This window comes from Lepisosteus platostomus, chromosome 8, assembly GCF_059453375.1.
Source record: "Lepisosteus platostomus isolate fLepPlt1 chromosome 8, fLepPlt1.hap1, whole genome shotgun sequence".
NCBI lineage: Eukaryota > Metazoa > Chordata > Actinopteri > Semionotiformes > Lepisosteidae > Lepisosteus > Lepisosteus platostomus.
The window spans coordinates 59,808,174-59,827,890 of record NC_142618.1 but is presented as its reverse complement, the minus strand read 5'-3'; the positions used below and the strand labels follow the sequence as shown (position 1 = coordinate 59,827,890).

At 38.9% G+C, this 19,717-nt stretch overlaps 1 protein-coding gene across 3 annotated transcripts; it reads right to left on the bottom strand.

Moving 5' to 3' along the window:
* Positions 1–860: 860 nt before the first annotated feature.
* Positions 861–16,413, bottom strand: slc35b3 (solute carrier family 35 member B3). 3 transcript variants are annotated; one of them, XM_088644130.1, is made up of 11 exons: positions 16,338–16,390; positions 15,850–15,943; positions 15,030–15,303; positions 13,795–13,916; positions 11,269–11,423; positions 9,181–9,288; positions 7,578–7,675; positions 5,953–6,045; positions 5,042–5,153; positions 3,662–3,731; positions 861–2,520 (listed from the first exon to the last, which is right to left on the bottom strand). In XM_088644130.1, the coding sequence occupies exons 3-11, from the start codon at positions 15,252–15,254 to the stop codon at positions 2,370–2,372; spliced, it is 1,134 nt and encodes a 377-aa protein (XP_088500256.1). In that variant the 5' UTR covers positions 15,255–15,303; positions 15,850–15,943; positions 16,338–16,390; the 3' UTR covers positions 861–2,369. The 3 variants fall into 3 exon arrangements, with proteins under 3 accessions (XP_088500256.1, XP_088500257.1, XP_088500255.1); XM_088644131.1 differs by lacking the exon at positions 15,850–15,943 and having other exon boundaries at positions 16,338–16,413; XM_088644129.1 differs by having other exon boundaries at positions 15,850–16,396.
* Between the last annotated feature and the right edge of the window lie 3,304 nt (positions 16,414–19,717).

Genomic DNA, 19,717 nt, shown 5'->3' with positions numbered 1-19,717 from the left:
GGATTTTTAGGTTTGGCATCTATTAAAGAGATAATAAATGTAAATATATCATACGTTTCAAATGTAAATGGATAAATATAAACATACCATAGATCCAGTATTCTTATTTCTTTCATTCAGATTCTCTACAGTATTTTTTGCAATGGAGTGCTTGGAGCACTTAAACAAGAGTTGTTGCTCAGAGAAGCAGCATCACTTAGATTATGCTAATTCTTAACTTGCTGGTAATACAAAAAACATATTTGAAAATAAAAATAACTATCGTGATTTTTTGTATCATTCCTTTATTTATGCTGGTTAGTGTTAGTTGATCTTCATCGAAAACTAGGACTATTATTTTTTTCTTACATTATTCTTCTAATTGTGAAAAGCTATATTTCATTAGGCAACAGCTTGAGCAGCTGTGTGGAAAACCTGATCTTGGCAGGAGACCAATCCATGATGCGTGTTGAAATACAGCAGCTTACACACAACAATGTCGATGCACCGCTACATGTTAGGACTTCAGTACGTAGTAGAGGCACCGGAGCATCCGAGGGGATCCCTTGGTACTGTACTCATCCGAGTCCTATGGAACTTCATGGGAATTTCTGACCCCATCGGAGAAGGACCCTTCACAGGTGAAGGGAGCAGAATACCCAAGACTCCCACTGGTTCGATGGGTATAGTGCTCTTCTAGGGCTTTCACACCAATCAATGATTTCTAAAACCTACCCTTTTATTATTTTAAAATATAAAGTAACTAGTGAAGAGAATATAACGATGGCTCTGCTGCTGCTGTGCCGACACATTTTTCAAAAGGCCCAAAGAACATGAAACTACAGGCATGATGAAAGCATATTAACTCACCTACACCACCCTCCAGACCATGTGACGCTTTATTAAAACTTGTTTATACACAAAAACAAGAGATGAGCTGTAACCTGCCAACAGCAATAAGCCTCCCTTATTGTCCCTGGAGCTATTTTCCTGTCCGTCTCTAGGATGTGTGGCCTTGATATTTCAATTGGATCCACTTTCGGTGGGTTCCCAAAAGCAACTCAAAACCAGTGCACAGAGGCAGGAACATGCAAACTCTTCTAAAAAGTAGAGAAACATGTCCCCATCTGCTCATAGTACTGAAAGAACCCATCACACTTTTTGAAATCCCACTGTGAAATCTTGTCATTTGTGAAAACATTACTGAAAGGTTAACTTACTAAATGGAAAATACAGTTGGATCACAAGTGCTTTCTGCTGACTGCGCAGTAAAGCCAGGGAGATCAAGATCTGTCCTGTGACATGTACAGTATCAGGTACTCCATGTCCATACCTCAGGGAGAGAGAATTGCTGAGGATGTTTCTTGAGAGAAACAAGCAACTGTATTGATCAGAACTAAGGTTTTACTCAAGTCTTCTGAAACTATTTTCCAGTAAATGTTATTTCTTCGAATAAATTCTCATTTGTAAGACAAGGGGCTGTTCTTATCTGAGTATTACTAACAAAGCATGTTTTGGGTATCTTACATATAAGCACCTACTAGCAACCAAGCAAGGTAGACTGGCCAGAATGTACCCTTTCTTGTGTCCTTAATGGCGAAACAGGTTTGTGATTTGACTCACTTCTATACGAAGCAGATAAGAAATTATTAGTAACCAGAACTCAGTACCAAAGAAACAGAGCAGTGCTCAAAGTAAAAAAAAAAAACATTTTACTGTTTTTCTTAAAAACAGGATCTCTTACTTTCATGAGCTAACTTTTCACATTCATCGGATATACCTTCACCAACCCTTTTCCAGGAGACAGAATGATTGGAAAAACACCCCGGAAGTCATAATTTCTGAGGAAATCAGCTCTACAAGTAAGGTATTTGCTTTTCACAAAAAAACAAGAAGAATGCACAATGGTTATGATTTTCTGTTTTGACAGTTCAAACGTAGGCATATTCTTAAAATGTATTCTGACTGGAATGGATTTGAGACATTTATAAAAAAACAACCTCAAAGCAACAGATATATATATATAAATGTAATGGGATGCATAAATATCTCTTGACACCTCTGTCATTTACAGTAGAAAATAAGTTGTTTAGAATATGTTTTGGTACACATTCAATGTGGACACAGTCATTAAGAATCCCATTTTTTAGGTTCCCCGATTCCAACTTGATTTAAAATTAAATTAGCCATTATATTTAATCCCAGAGCAGGATTGTGTCCTCTGGCCAGGTGAGCCATTCCCTTTTCTTTCAAGAACTCTTGCAGGAGTTCCTGCCACCAACCAGCAATTAACAAGAAGGATCTCTGTGGGCACTGTACCCTCAGCCCCGAGCTCCCGGTCTCCGACATCTTCGTTAAGCCAGGAATGAGACACGATGATGAGGTGCCGTTCACACAGTCTGAGACAACGATCTTGTCTTTTTTACCGATAAGATCCTGTTCCTCACGTCCGCCAGAGACGGCAATTTCATTTTGTCCCTATTTTTGCTATAAACATTCAGGAAAATCCCAAGCACGACCAGAAGGCCACCCCACACGTACCTGAATAACAATAATAAAAAGAAATAAAAAAATCAATTTTATATATACCTTTGTTAATGCAAGTTAAAACTTGCAGAATGGATGACATGGTCTCCCAGGTAAATGCCTGTTTTGAAACTGCGCTGGAAATGTGCTGCATCACCACCGACTGCATTGCTCTCTCCACTGCACAGCTTTAACTTACTTGATATGATAAACATTTTTTTAATAAGACACTATCACATAATTACACGAAAATTTACATAACCCCATGATACTCATTCAGGCATATCGGTGTTTTTTTTATCATTTGCAGGCAAATTGAGGCAAGATAAAGAAAAAGAAAGTATCCTCAGCAACGCAGAGGAGGAAATGTTTACTCCTCTCTACCATGCACAATAAGGTTAGACTCAGCTTTATTTTGCATGAACCTTAGTTTAGTTCTACTATTCAAAAACATATGCAATATTCTTATCATCCTATGGTGCCATGCTTCTCGAACAATTACATGGATCCAAGCCATGGTTGCATAAGATATCTTAAGTAATGAGTATCTTGAGTACTAAGTGTGGACATTGTTTCCCTTGACTATGACTGTTTGTCCAATACCCTCAAATGTCTCTTTAGGTACGTAAGCAGCCTGAGATCCCTTCCCTCCTATTCACACTTCATTCCAAATTATATATCATATAGAGTTTTAGGGGTCTTGTCTATATTAAGCAGGAAAAACAAAACCAGAACAAAAGTACTTGAAAAATGCTGTAATGTGAAAATTTAAGGACAAAAGGACATCAGGGACTACAGAAATACTTTTCTCTAAAAGTAAAAGAAAGCAAGCCTTTTTTTTTATTACATCATTTTAAATGTTACCTTTTTTAAAAAAAACTATAGAGTTTTGTTAACTAGTTGTTAAGTATAGGTTTTCTCTTGCTTTGTGAATACGATATAATTTCTTTACAACTGTAACTCTTTTACACTAACTCTGTAAAATTTTAAAATGATTCAAACAGAACCTAAATGACTAAATGGTTACACATTAAGCCTGGACATTGAAACCCTTTAGTTTGTTTGAGAGGGTAAATATAATGTGAAATAGCTGAATACACAAATCCAGCTAAACACCATCAGCTAGATTTGGAAAATGCAGGTTAATGATACTTACTGAAAAGTGAAAGGCTTGGAGAAGAAAAGAAACGAAAGCACGATCGTCATTGCTTTTCTCCCTGTGGTCACTGAAATTAATATTAAAATAAAAATTATAAACTGCTTGTGTGCACAGCATAAATGCTTGCTAAACCATATTTCTCTGGGTTTTGACATATTTCAGAGAAGAAAAAAAAACAATTTTGCTCTACAGTATTTCAGGTCACTGTACTTAAAAATATTGTAATAACTGTATTTATCCAGCATAGTTTAATTCACATTCTCCTTCAAATTTCAAGTTAATTACTCAGATATCATTAAGGTTATTTAAACAATTTGAACATTTAATCTTATCATCTTCAACTCTAATGTTGAATGCTGTTAATGTATAGAGTAGTAATTTCTCTTTACAAAAACAGTAAGTGCATAAAGTATATAAAAAAGATGATTAATACCTCTGCAATGTTGCAGCATAGGTGATTTAGGGTACTGTTACGGATTACTTCAGCAACAGTGTTAATCTAACTGCTTACAAAAACAGTTTCTCCCCAAATCTTAAATCAATCTATTTTCAGAGAAATTCAAAAGCTTTCCCCGAAATTACATGATTTTGGTCTAAAATTACACAAATTAATGTGTCTTTTCTTAGATGTGTTTTCTTTCCTAGCTATTTTAGGAAAGAAAACAGTTACTGTACTTCATTGATTTAAATATAGTACAAATATACAAATACTTTAAGTTACAAAGGAACATTCCAGCCTGATCTGAATACTCATAGTGAATGCACAAACAAAACACAGCACTTGGAGAAGACTTTTAAGCACTATTTCTTTCTCTAACACCTAAGTCAGAGTTACATATAAAATGCTTCTATGGAGACTTATGCAGTGAGTACCTCAACATATTTGCAAGGAACAAAACAAACAAATCGGATTAATTGCCCTAGAAAATCCTGTCTTCCACCAAGTTTATTTCGGAGAAGTCAGAGAAATCTAATAAAATCAGACTCTCAAAAAAAAAAGAAACAGAATGAGGAAGCAAATAATCTTTACAGGTCATATGAATTCAGCTGGTAGTATGGTATATGAAAAGCACAAACTCTTTTTCCCCTGTGATAGTATAATTACAAGACAGAAATAAAAATGATTAAAACTATTTGATAGAAATCAGGAGACAACAAGAAGCTTACACGTATGATTCCCACAATTACAATTACTCTTTTAAATTGGTAAAAGAAGACAGAAGCTAGACAGACAAAAATCAGTAATCATCAGATAAAATGCAGGATAAGAAAATAGACTTGAATTTTGGTTGGGTAGCTGTACTAAATATGCAGCTGCTTGTGGAATTTGTAAGGATGAGTCTTTCTAAATTCAATTATGAAAAAGTTTCTTCTTACCGGTAACTGCAACAAGAGCACCGAAGAGCTTGATCAATGCAAGCACAAATGAGATGCCAAAATATCCAGTGAGAGAGAAGAAGAATGCATACCCATAGGTCTTCACAGGATGCTGAAAATAATGAAATATACATCTATAACTTGTTTATCTACAACATTTTAAGTTGCACATAAAGTAAATATAAAAATGCAAACGAAGTAAAAAAATCATATACAATTTACAATTTCATATAGTACTGTATATTGTTTATATACAAATGACAAGACATAAGTGGCAAGCAAGTGCTGGAAGTGCAATGCCTGTTCAGAGCAGAGTGAAAATGGTATGTAAATTACAACACACTGTATTCGTCCTCTGCCACTGCTGAGGGCAGTCTGGGCGAGTAGTAGATGACGGGCTGAGAGAGATCTCAGGGGCTGTCTAAAACATGAGCCCTGAGGAGGTGTTTAGAGATGATCGGGGATGGAGCAGGTCTGGTTCATGGGGAAGAGATGAGGGTACCGGTGGGAGGAAAAAACGGAAAAGTCTCCGAACGTCACCCGGCAATGATTGAAATGGTACGAGAAGCTGTGAGATCAGGGGTTCTTGGGAGTGCATGTAAAGAGAGAAGAGCAGGGGACCCAACACACAGCCGTGGGGGACACCACTGAAGCACGAAAAGCAAACCTATCCAGATCAACAAGGCAGGTGGAGAACCAGGAGAAAGGGGGGGGACAGAGATTCCCAGATCAACACATGCTGATAAAAGAGTAGTGTTAAACAAAGGCTGCAGCGAGGTTAGGGAGGATTAACATAGATGGGACACAGAGGGAAGTAACACAAGCTGATTAATTGAAGGGGGGGGGGGGCTTTACAGCTCAGCCAAAAGTAGCAGAACTTTTTTTAATAAAATAAAAACAACTTAAAATACCTGAGAGCAAAAGGACACTGCAGGACTTAATCCGCCCATGAAGAACAGGCCAATTAATATATACACAAAACCTATTGAATACGAATACAAGACCTGAAAGAGAAAAGAAACAAAGACGTGTGTCCAGTTCACACACATTACATCAATGACTAAATCAATCTGCGGAAATAACATCGTCATTAGAAGGTTAAAGCACTTCGAAAACATTCTAAACATTAAGATTAGAAGCTTTGTAGGACCGAGACAGGGATTAAGTCAGCTAAAACCACATAGAACAAATACGAAATTCATCAAGAATGAACGGTGACAGTTCTGAGCGAAGCATATGACACCTTTAACTCGAGAGTGAGTAAAAAAAAAAACAAACAAACAGTATCCCAAATGATTCCACAAATCAGGTAGGAAATATAAGGGAAAGAAAGCACTTTATAAAATGATTTAAAAGAAACTACAGGATCCAGTTAAAGGAAAGGAACACAATGAATTACAAAACATAAAAAAGGATAAAAAAAGATATCAGAAAGGGCAAGACAAAAAAAGGAAAGGAATACTGCAACTGAGACGTAACAAGTTTTTTTCAGTACTATAAAAACAAAAGGAAGCAAAAAAAGGACTATAAAGAATGTAGTAAAAGTTTTCCGAGCAATCATAAGAAACATACAGAGAATAAAAAGGGAAATAATGTACTTAACGAGTATTGTTCTTCAGTTGTTTGCTAAGGAATGAGTTAACAATTTGCAGTGGAAGGTTTTTATTTAATAGCATTAACACAGAAAAGGCAGAAGTGTTTTGGGTGCTAGAAGCACACAAGATCAACACATTTCAGGACCACGTGGTATCCATCAATTAGACTTAAGGAAACAAGATGTAATTGATAAGCTACTGATTCAACTCCTTCATGGTCACTCAACACAGGGGTATTAGTATATACCGTATAGGTATAGTGCCTATAGACTGGAAGAATTCCTAATGCAGTAATCATCCACAAATCTGACTTCTATTACATGAAAGATTATGGACCACAATATTAGATCTAAACTAGGGGATCACCTATATCGAAACATGCACAGAGTTTAAGGAGGCTTCTGATAAAGTTTTTCATAAAAATAAGTTATCAAATTACAGGTAGGTATTCAGGGAAATGTGTGTTCAGACTCAGAACTGATTAACAGAAAACAGCATCAAGACAAGGGATTAAAGGTCAAATTGTGATGACGCAATTAGTGGAGTACCAGAGGAATCTTTACGAGTAACTCTGCTCTTCTTAAATCATATCATTAATCTACTGTAGTTTACGGTCAGTAAACTAATCACATACACAAACAGTAGTATGGGCAAACACCACAGAATCACCAAATGAAATTCAAAATGATTAAGATAAAATTCAAGGCCAGGAAAAGACTTGGAAGATGATGTTTAACATGTGTAGAGTATTCCATGCAGTAAACTATAAATACAAAATGGTAACACTGAGCTAGAAGAGCCTACTTATGAAAAAGACTCAACACTATTTACATGATCTAAAAAAATGTGTGGAAACAATAAAAAGAAGAAGAAATGTTAGCACACACAGCGAAAAGCACGGGATTTAAATCAAGTGATGTTATGTGGAAAATATTGCTTACCATCTCTGAATTTGAACCATTGTGCAGCTTCATGGCCTTTTCCTGCACATTCCCTATTGCAGCATCGGCACAGAGGGCCAGAGAGATCAGCAGCACCCCTGTGAACAGCACAGAAACGCAGAGCGTGACTTATAACACGGATTGCAAATAATCCAGAAACGTTTCAAAACCATAACAATTTATTTAATATAGTGTCTTTCGTTATATGTATACCTATACATAACACAGCACTATATTTACATGTAGCACAGGAACCATGGAAGTCTTGCGCCTAGTGAGATGCACTTCCCTTACAAATTCTTGCAATATAGTCACGCAGACCACTTTGCATTGTAAACTGCACCGTGATACAAAAGGTTTATCTAAAAACGCGAACAGTATTAACAATCGTAACACAAAAAAACGCAGGATAGGGCAGGAAAAAAAACCCCAGTGATGCCGATGTTCTATTTTAGCTTCAGCTCCTTCGGTTACATGTTCAATAATGTGATTGGAAAGGAAATTTAGTCTTTGGTGACTATGAACTAGCTCGAATTGCCCTAGGCATGAGCATTTCTATGCATTTATCATCTCGGAGTTAATACTCTGATACAACAAAGTCATTTCACTATACATGAGAACACACCGATTGCTAAGAAAGTATTTGACTTGGTGTCAAAAACAGTATGTCTTGTTGTACGTGGTCTCTAGCAGCCCTGCAGATCACCATGCACCTGCATTTCTCCCGTACTTCTGGACTCAGAATCAAGGCTGCCACAAAGCAATCTCACATTCAATAAAGAAGGAATTTTAAGAGTAAGTAAAAGGGATTTATTTTGAGGCTGCTGTTAAATGAAAAATTACACTTGCCCTTCGAGTTGCATTCCCTAGCTTGATATTCTATTTGCTGTACAGGCATTTCTTCTTTTGGACTACAGCATATAAAAATATACATGCAATAATAATAAAACAAGAGTTACTGTCTGCGGGAGTTAGTGCATTCTGTTTAAATTCAAGTGGCGAATAGATTTGCCTGAGGGGCATCTTTTAAAGTGGCCATTTAATATATTTTAAGGTGTTCCAGCTTCACAGCTGATGGAGAATTTCAATGGCTGTCTTTTACCAGACCTGATCCATACATAGGCTGCTATTCCATTAATTTTCTAAAAAAGACTGCAGAAAATTCAGGTTATGCAAAGTTATCAATTTTCTGGTTAAGTGTTAAAAGTGTTAATATTATAACACGGATAATCCATTTAAACCAACTACTTTGGGTCAAATTAAATGTTCTTAAATGCCCTTTAAAAAGATAAATATTCAAGCCAAATATGTGAATGATCCTGCACATTTATCAGCATCTCAATATTGACAATTCAAACACTCCCTTACGTTAGTGTCTGCATGGTGTTCTTTGGCAATTAAAATATACAATATACAGAGCCATGTGTTTAATACTTTTTAGGCAACAATACCAAATGTATGCAAATGACACACCTTTTTCCTGATTACAATTGGCAGCCACAAAAGAGATAATGTGTGCTCCTTATAGGTACAGTATTTAGTTTGCATTATACCTTCAATAAACCGTAAATATTTCAAAGACAAAATGTAAATGTTACTTTACCTGTCACATTAAAGTTTGGAGCTATTTTACTGTCTGCCAAGGTAAACCAAATGAGACCCAAACTCATACAAACAGCAGCTGACACATCCATGACGTTGTAACGCTTTCCTGTAAAACAATTAACACACATCTGAAGGTTTTTCCACAAGAACATGGGAAAGGTCACAAACGAGAAAAGACCAATTAGCCTGTCTTCTCCATCTGGCAAAGACCATGATAATTAATTTAGCTCAAGCTTTAAACCGTGGACAAATTTACACCATTTATGCAGCTGAACATTTCCCTGGAGCAAACTGAATACAGTTTCCAGCTCAAGGGTGCAACAGGGGTGACCCTTTGGTGTGTGAACCCACAAGCTTCCAGTCCAGGGCCCTGGACTCTTCTCTACACTGCTGCCCTTCCAAAACACACTAACAGATCCATTTCTACATCGAATCTTGCTGTACTTTTTCTCACGAGCACTCTGGTAATGGCATTCAGCATACATCTGAGAAGACAAAAGGCGGACGCAAGTTTCACAGCTCTTCCTGCAGACTGCAACTTCAGAAAGTGAGTAATGCAAAGAACATTAAACAAGACGCCCGAGAACCCTTCAATAAAAAAACCAAAACAGCCAAAACCTCTCAACTATTACGGTGTGACTGGCAGGAATGGCGTTTACATATCAGGAATGTAAAATATATAAAATGTCCTTTATAGAAGAGCTGCCTTTCTCTCTATACATTAAGTCACAACTACAATGGGGTCTTGACATTCACGAAGGTTCACTGACAGCCAAATTCACAGATAACCAAGTCCAACCCTATACCATCAGATAATGTACTACAGCTTAGAGTATGTATGATTAAAAGGCATAAATAACCATCCTTAATACAGTAATTAAAGTACGAATGCATTGGCTTTAAATTTAAATTAAATGTAACTTTAATTTATAGTGACCAACTAAAAGAAACAACAGTCATCACAAACTTTTAGAAATCAGTTTAAAATAAAGAACACGAATCCCTCCTCCTGCGTCCAGCATGAACATTTTTCCTCCCCGTATCCGTGACCAGCACACCCCACTGTCACGAAACGAGCAATAAAACCGTCAGAGAGCCTGTAAAGCCGCCTCCAGCCTGACCGACACAGAACCTGGAGCGCTCGCTACAATACAGAAACAAGACCAGGCTGAGACGAGGATGCTGGGTAGTGAGTACTTAGGTGAGGGGCAGGGAGATTCTCACACACTAACATCCTCCAAAATTCCCTATTTAAAACACTCCACATGTGTCGAAGGTGGGGGGAAAAAAAACGGAAAAGACGTTTGTAAAACATTAATTGTTTTATTGAAAGTCCTATTTAAAAGGGGGCTTTGCAGGCTAATAAAATCAATTTCCCCATTGTGAAGAGTGAGATGCTGAAGGGGATGTTGTCGGAAGAGGAAAAAAGGCAGAATGAGCGCGAGATTCCCGGGCTGCTGTTTCAGGTGATGGGCATTTAACAAAGAGGTCTCAGGCCTGGTTGAAATCATCAGGGTTGAACACCAGGCACAATCTACTGAGCAGACTGTGGATTACAAGAAGTAACCATAGTTTTCATTTTAAAAAAATTGGAGAGAAAATTGGGGGCAGAATGGACACATGCAAAGGCAAACAAAAAAAGTCTTGCTAAAAAGCACTAATGCCTTGAGGATGATTAGGTGATGGAGCAAGTTCATTCAACAGCCTTTGAAGCTATTCTCCTTTGAAAGCCCCAATCACAGATCGGGCTCACATCACAAGGGAGTACAGTCGATTTCAACCTACCCCCCCGGGGGACAACATGTCCCTATCACAAAACACATGATCGCTCCAATGGGGAGCGTTCTGAAGACAACTCGGGATGAAAGAATGAGTACTAAGTAACCACCCTGTGCAATTTGTCTAAAATGAAAAGGAAAAACGAACCAATTATGTGGAAAAAGAGAAAAAAATTATAGCAAAAAGTAAGGCACAGAGAGCCTAACCTGCTGCAAAGGATGAATTTAAAAATGAGACACCTTTCTTTTCCATACTGTAAAAATATGGCTGTATTAAAGATCATTAAATAGAAAACTTAAAGGTTTACCTTGTATAAAGACACCCCCAATCATAACCGGTATGAGCTTACAGCACTTAAAGATGACTTGCGTTGGATAATTTAAATATCCTAGTGATGTGTTTGACAAGCCCATTGTCCCAACTGTTAAAAACGCTATCATCATATACGTTTTCCCAGGTATTCTGTGTAATAAACAAGAAAGAAAAAAAAAGAAGTTATACACCCACATGTACAACACACTTTTATTCTGACTGACAGTGGTCTCCACGGAGACTTAACACTTATAAAAGGAAAATAACGTGTGGCTGGTGGAGCAGTCCGCACAGTGCCGTGTGGGAGTGAAATGGTGCAGGTTGCAATGCAGATGAAGTAAACGAACTGCAAAGGAAAACATGTGAGCAGTAAAATGGGACAGTGTTCAAATACTAAGCATGAGTATTACAGACACATGAGAAGCAAAGGAGTCGAGTTTAATAGCAGGATTAATAGTGGCACTGAAACTGTGCATGTGCCTGTTTGTCAGTGTGTGCTCAAATGCAACCCTGAGATGAAAATGAAGGATGGAAAATGCTCGTCTTTAATTTAAGACTTATTTTTCCTATCGTTTCTTAACAACATCCTGGCAATAGTTCGAAAGCATCGCCTGGCAGGTACCCTACGCAAGTGATCAGAGCATGGTGTGTCCGCTATTAGCTCAAACGCAGACATGCAGGCCTCAAGGCACAGATGGGGCAGATGGACTCCAGGAATGCGACATGAACTGGCAGAGGGGGACGCCGACGATGTCTACCTGTTCAACAGACTAGTTCTGCTCAGTTTAACTGGTTCATTGGCAGGCCAGGGATCAGTATCGACTCTTACCACTGCAGGGCTGCCTGCAGTGCACACCGGCTTCTTGTGACTGGATTTGGGATTATGGATTCCAGGTGTCTCAGCTTCAATGCATCTGTAGAATAGTCCTTCTGGGACTTTTATCCACACCTGGATCGATCACAGGGGAACAAAGGGCCTCAGGGAGTGCTCCTCCTCTCTCTCGCTAAGCCATGGCACTATGGCAGCGAGTGTGGACCAGCAAGTGCTTGCGTATTTCACACATGCAAATGTCCCTCCTGCAGTGCTTCATACTGTCTCAGGCCTGCTCGGTCACAGTTTCTGCCATTCTGGACTCGGGAGGTAGTGAGGGATACAGGGGGAAGTTCCGCTACCTTTCATATGAGCAGACCTCCCTGCAACCGTGCACAGGGGAGAACGAGGAAGTGTGGCTCCTTCCTCCTCCACCCTGCTCACCTTCAAGCCACTCGTCTTGTAACACGGCACTAGCAACACAGCCCCACACTTTGAGACCCTTGCTCCCAGCACCCAGCAGGCGCGGAGGCAGCAGTGTTGCTGGGAGCAGAGCAGGTCCTGTCTGGCTAACCTCACCCCACCCTCGGCGCCGCTCAGCCAGTCGAGGACAGCGACGTGGCCCAGGCTCGACCCCACAAACCCAGCCTGGACTACAGAGCTCCACCTTCCACCTAACGCTCGGGACAACACCTTCACTGGAAGAGCCGAAACGCAGTACCCTATTCCGCACTTTTTCTTCACACTGCAAATAGCATTCTGCCTTAGATCTGAATTTTGTGCAATAACGGGCACTGAAACAAATAGAAGAAATAGAAAAAAATCTACAAAGTAAAGGATGATTCTTAATCGTGTAATTTGATAACGTCTGGGTGCGTTTACTTTTAGTTAACATGTTAAAGGAGAGCACAAACTTAAGACCTTAAAAGTGCTGTCCACCTCATGCCAAAAAAATCATACTTTCTTGTAGTAGCACATACTCAGGGTCTACCGAGATGTGAAGTCATGTGCTTCAAATGTTTACATCATGGACAAGAGAAACACGTCTTCTTTCCCTTTCCAAGACTCTACATACAGGAGATCATGTACACCAAGCTAACACTGTGAAACAGTTCTTCGCTGCAAGACTATTTTATTTCTGTTTAAATCTTGTGTGCAGAAGAGTTTGGGTATTTTTTTTAAAGTAAACCATATGCTCCATGAAATACTACAATGAAGAGGTAAGGCCTGAGCACCTTAGGCTATGAATAAGTAAAAATCACAAACATACAATACAATTAAATTCAATTTGGGGGAATTTTAAATAAATCTGCCTGTTTTTTTGCACATTACTTTTTTACAGGTTGAAAGAACAAATGTGTGTTTTACTATTATATCACATGTAGAGAAACAGGGTTATCAGACCCATGTTCAAAGTGTCACTACCAGCAGTTCTGTGGGTTAACATGGATCTAATTTGAAGATTCTTGGTTTATCATGCATCTCCAACAGATTTCTCAAAATGTTTTTAAAATGGCTTAAAAGATTAAATTCAGAATGAAACGGTCTATGAGAGAAACATTTTGGTTTCTTTTAAATTCAAGAAAAAAAGGAAAAGAGAAATAACTAAGTGTACATTGTTTTTAGCTAATAGAAACATAGGAATAACAAATAACTAAGCTAACCTGAACAAAACAGCAATGGAAATAATTAAATAAACAGCTTTCTTACCTTCTCCTTTTATCCTGGGTGAGCTGCAATTCCACTAATCCAAACGTGGAATAAAATCCAAATTGCACTAATGTGAGATACCACCCAAAGGGTTTAAAACCTTCCACTGAAAATATAAGCTCCTAAAGGAAGCAAAAGAAGAACATTATAAAGCCCAATGAGTGCGTGCTGCATTTTAAAGCTGTAAATGTATTTTGCAAGCTACACACTCATATCTGTGCTGTAGTACTGCTGCTCTGTTAATGACTTTAAAACACTGAATCACAACCCGCATTTCTGGAGCTCAAAATAGCTTAATTTTGGAACATCTATCATTTCACACAGAAATGAGCTACCAACACCCCCCCAAAAAAAAAACTCAAAGTAAAATTTACAGTACCAAATGAATACCGCTATGGAAACAGATTTAATAACTTTAACCCCCAAAATGAATACAGCTTTAAGCATTATAGAAGATCAGGCTCCAGCAACAACTTTTTATCACCTGCTGTAACTTCATTCTGGATGGTTTACCAAAGCAAACCAGCCTGCAATATCAAAACTCCACCTAGTTGTAAACTCATTTGCTCCTCAAATTCTGGTGCTGATGTAATAAACAGGGAACATCACACCTGCACTGAGCCTGCATTAATGCCTTCTTATTACCTTATACATTACATATTAACTTATAATGTCATGTAACATCTGCTCCATACTTGAGAGGGTTGGGAGATGACTAGGTCCTATTCTACATTCCCTTTTATTCCATTTTGCAAGTCCAGGCATTTAAACACCTACTGCAATACCTCCACATAGCAGTAATCTTTTTTTTTATCTAATAATAAATAATTAGACAGAAGTCTCCAAAATACATTTGTTAGCTGTGTTAATACAAAAGGTGCATATCATCAGTTGTGTATTTTCATTCAAATAAAAAAAAATAACTAAAAACATTCTAGTGCATTTAAACAGATATTTTAAAATAAATTCTTGATAAAATGGTTATGGTACATCTTTAAAGTTTATTCTAGAACACATTTTAATCAAATAAAGTCACACTTCACTGATCTGAAGAAGTTCTTTTGGTATCATTTGGAAAAACAAAATTCTCTAAGTACTGCAAATTGAAATCTAAAGGTTTGCAACTGCCTTTTAAGAAAGTCCACGAACGTGTTTGCTCTAATCTGTGAGGGCGAAACATAGAATAGATATATCTTAAGCCAAACATCTCATAATGTTCCCCAGGTCGGGCTTACCTGCAGGTAACCGTAGACCAAATAAAACACAAAAACTCCTGCGACACAGATGAAAAACTGGGCTGGCTGACTGAAGCTGGTGAGATTGATCCCCAGCACTCGCAGCTCCTCCACAGACTTGATATGAGGAGACATGGCTTCAGTCGTGGAGGAGGGTATAGAGATGGAGATGTGTTTCCTGGAGTTGTTGTATTTCATGTCTATCAGTCCAAACTTGGCACTCATTGTTCACGTCGAGCTTTGAACGGCCCAATACCAACCGTATGCATGGAAGCTAAAGAAAATAGAGATACTATTTATCACTGATGGCATGAATGGAATAATAACTGGCAATCTAAGATTAGCCCATGTAAGGGACATAAGGGAGACAAAACAGCAAAAAGTTGTAATTTTAGATTCAGGGCTTTATCAATTGCCTAGTACTTATACCACATACACCTGAAGAAGGCTCCACGGCCGAAAAGTTGTGTTTTCTTTCTTCTCTTTTCAGCATGGAATTAACCTATTACTTGTTACTTTGCAGCCTACGTATGCTGACGCAGCTCCCCACCTGAACTGCTTATACTGTACCATATTGTTGTGCTCGACTGCAACAGCCCAACAACCCAAGCAACGAAACCCCTCTTATCTAGTTAGGCATTTTTAAACTTATTTGTGAAAATATGTTGTTCCATGATATCGTTACAAACACGCCGCTTTCGAGAAGATCTAAAGAGGGACAGTTTAACCGTGCCCTGTTTCCATTCTGCTGGTGGCTGGTTCTTTAATCGATGACCACGTCATTACATATTGATGGCACGGTCACCCACTCCGGCCTTACCTGTGCACTTTACGTCAACAGATCTGGGAGTTGCATCTGAAATGCCTGGCGTCCTTGACACATATATTTAAACCGTCCACATTTGCAAACCGCACTAAAAACAAACATTCAACCATCATTGCACCGCCCTTAATCGTGCCATGTTCTTCGTAAAAGGAAAGGCTCCTAACCTTATCATTTACGGTCCATAATAGAATGGACACTTTATTTTGGGTTTTCTGATTTTTTTAAAACCTTTATGCCTTTTACAATGTACAAATGTGTGCAAATAAACTTAAGCGACTGTTTGTACTGACAATATGGAAAAGAACAGACACTTCCGGGATTAGGACACACACTATTCCTTCAAATTATTCAGTTACTATTAAATGACACTCTAACAACAGCCGCCTCACGCTCTCGTTTGAAACACGACCAATCCATTTTAAATGGAAATTCAGCGAAGACTCTGCAACTTTTCTTCCACAAAGATAATTTGTACTCCTCACTCGAGCGCAGTGCTTCTCTCTTCCTGGTGCTACTGCGTGTCTCCCGGCAGCAGCCAACAACTTCCGCTTTCTCGACCTGTGACCCCGGGAGCTGCGCTCTGTGATTGGTCGAGCAGGACACGCGCACTGGGGTGACCGTAACTATGTCTCTGAGTCCGCAGGCTGGGCGTTTGCGGCCGGAGTCAGGCAAGGTGATCAGTGGTGTCTTGTGTCTGTGGGAACTGCTGGCTTAAAGATAACTATACTGTAGCAACCTACAGCAAAGCAGCCGACAGGACTGGAGCCGGCTACTCCTGAGACGCGGGGGTCTCCAGTCCTGGTCCCGGATGACCGGTGTCGTGTCCAGTCCAGTCCAGTAAAGAAGTCGCTTTTAATAACCAGACAGGATTTTCATAGTTGCATGATCACATCTATCATTTAAAAAAAGAAAAAAAAAAGAAAATCCCAGTAATATACGTAGTTATTGTGCTTCTGAATCGGGCGACGATGCAGAATACATGATAAAATCCTATGGTATATGTGTTTGTAACAATGTGGTGCTGTAGTTCAAAGTATTGACATTAATGTCGTTCTGCTACCCGGATGTCATGAACCTGTATTTCTTGTTTCAGGCAAACGCAGGTGTGAAAAGTTACAAAAGCAGTTTGTTGCAAATGTTTCTTTTTCTTTTACCAGCATTTGATTTGTTGTAACAAGGGCTTGCGTAAATTGCTATGTATAATGTGTAAAAACAGATAATTATTTTAGATAGTGTACGTGGCAATTTTGTAATATATCTTTGCTTTATTTTATCTCTCACTTTCTTTTTTATTTTTTTTACTCTTAACTTTCTTGTTGTTTTTGTGGTTTGTGTGCAGAAATGAAAAAAAGGCATTCAGATCATTTGTGTATTAACAAGAAAAAGCTTAATCATGTACCTGAACACCTGCTTCTCTATATAAACAGTATTTACACTAATATAAAAAAGCTTGAAAGAAGTTGTAAATGCTAATCCAAAATAGATTTATGGAGTATTATTAAGAGCCTTGAAAAATTTTGCAGAACCTTGCCGTATTCACATTTTGTTGCATTTTAATATTTGCTGTCCCTACTCTTTGATGTATCTATTCATATTTGTTATATATACAATCTACTCCACATCTTCAAAGAAAAAAAAAACGTAATTCATATAACAAACAATTGAAAAGTTGTACATAAGTATTCTAAGCCTTTGCTGTGGCAAACCTCAACAGAGTAAGTGCACAAACAGTAATTACTTTAACAATCTAGAAAATTAGTTGAGTGGAGTGTGTTTGTGTGCAAGAATTGTGTTTCACATGATCTCAAAATAAATACATTTGTCTCCACGAGGTCCTTCCAATACATTTCAAGCACATTCAACTGTGAAGGCTAAGGAGCTTTCAGAAAACTCAACGCTAAACCTGTATAAAGGCAAAGATCAGGAGAAGGATATAAGAACATTTCAAAGACTCTTAATATCTCTTGATATTGGTGAAGTCGATCATTAAGAAGTTGAACCCAGACACTGTTTAGACCAGGCTGTCTCTAAAAATGAGCAGCCGGGTAAGGAGGAAAATGGTTGAAATGGAAAAAATGTACATTATTCAACACTATCCCAGTCCACAAGGCTAGAATGTATGGCAGAGTGGAAAACCCTCTGACATCCTGCATGGAGTTTACAACACAGCATTTAAGTTTTAATCACAGAGGAAACAAAGTACCTCTTGGAGGACAAAGTGGTTCAGACCTTAAACTGGGACAAATATTCATCTTTCAGCATGACAAAGATCCAAAGCAATAGGCCACAGCTACACTGCAGTGGCTAAAGAATAGGGAATGGATGTCCTTGAGTTGCCCAGTCAAAGTTCTCACCCCATTGAGAAAAGAGTTGAAAACTGCTGTCCATAGCAGCATTTAGGTGATGAAATGGATCTCATTCTATATCTCAACACTTTGTGATTCTTTGGGATGAAAAGCACTGTATAATTGCAATGGACTATTATTAATTATAGCATAGGTGTGGTGTGAGGTTTGATTTGTCTGTCACCTGACCTGGTCATGGACAGTGTCCTGAGGACAGACACTTTTGAAACCAGAAGGTAGCTGTATTCTTAGTTCTTTCTTTTATTAATTTCTGTTGTAGCCAGGATCACAACCCTCCTCAACAAACTCCAAATTTAATTGAACTGCTCTGGCACAATGACAGGAGCAGCCTAATGGTTCATATCACAGCCCCAGGGACTTGTCCTCTGTTATTTGGGTGTATCTGAATGCAGTTTTTGCAAGTTTTCCATGTCTTCGTTTTCTCCATGGGCTTTAATTTCCTCCCATGGCATCCCAGACTGGCTGATCTAAATTGTCCACCCACCCTTCCTCTACCCAATAAAGGTTTTTACAGGACAGGGTAGCTCTTTGCCATGGACTCCCGGAGGTTTCCTTTCAGTTAAATGAGGTTTTTCCTTCCCCCCGGTGCTGTGCAGCTCATTTGTTTTTTGGGCATCAGGAGCTGCCCGTGAAGGGGGGGGGGCGGTACTTCATGCCTTCTACAGCTAGAGGGCGCTCCTACTCTGTCCTGTTCCTAGTTTCCCTGTGCTTTACTTGTCCTTCCGGTTTGTCTTTATTTGGGGCTATATATTTCCGGGTCACCCTTTCCTCCTCGCTCAGCATTGAGGGTTCGGATTTCTTGAGACCTACCTAGCACCAGGTCTCCTCTGCTTCCTTAGGGCCTAGGTTTCTTCTCAACATCGTCTGACCTCATGAACCTGGGCTAATCCCTGTTTTGCCGCTACTGATAGGGTCTTTTTGCTCTCCTGGCCATTCCACGGCATGCCCTTTCCGACATCTGTGACAATCCTAGTCTCTTGCACCCAGTTCAGGTTATTGGACAACACAGGCACTTGCTGCAGCGCAAGGCAGGATGCACAATGTTTCCCCGGCTTTCAGACTTCCCTGGTCATGCTCATGCATGGCTTCCGTTTCCAGGGATAAATTTCTGCCTGACTCATCTTGGAAGTAAGACCGAAATTATTACGGTCGCTCCTCGGCCCAAGAAATGAAATTTCTAAACGTTATTTAAAGTTGCCTCCATCTTTTTCTCTGAGCAAATCAGAAATCATTCCCAAATCCCTTGCCTTTGCTGCAGCTGCGTTAATAAATTGTGGGCAGCCTAGAAATGTATGCACATGCATTTTAATCTCCTCGTTTGAAATAAGACAGGGAGTTCTTTTCAGTCCAGTCACCTCTTCTTTATGTCATGTTTAATCCAGATATTACTGGGCTGGAGGAAGTAATTTAGGTGTTCTACACAGCCCTTCAGTGCTGGCATTTGTATTCTAGGTTTTATTTATTGCAGGCCCTATGGTCTGGTACTAAGTCATTAT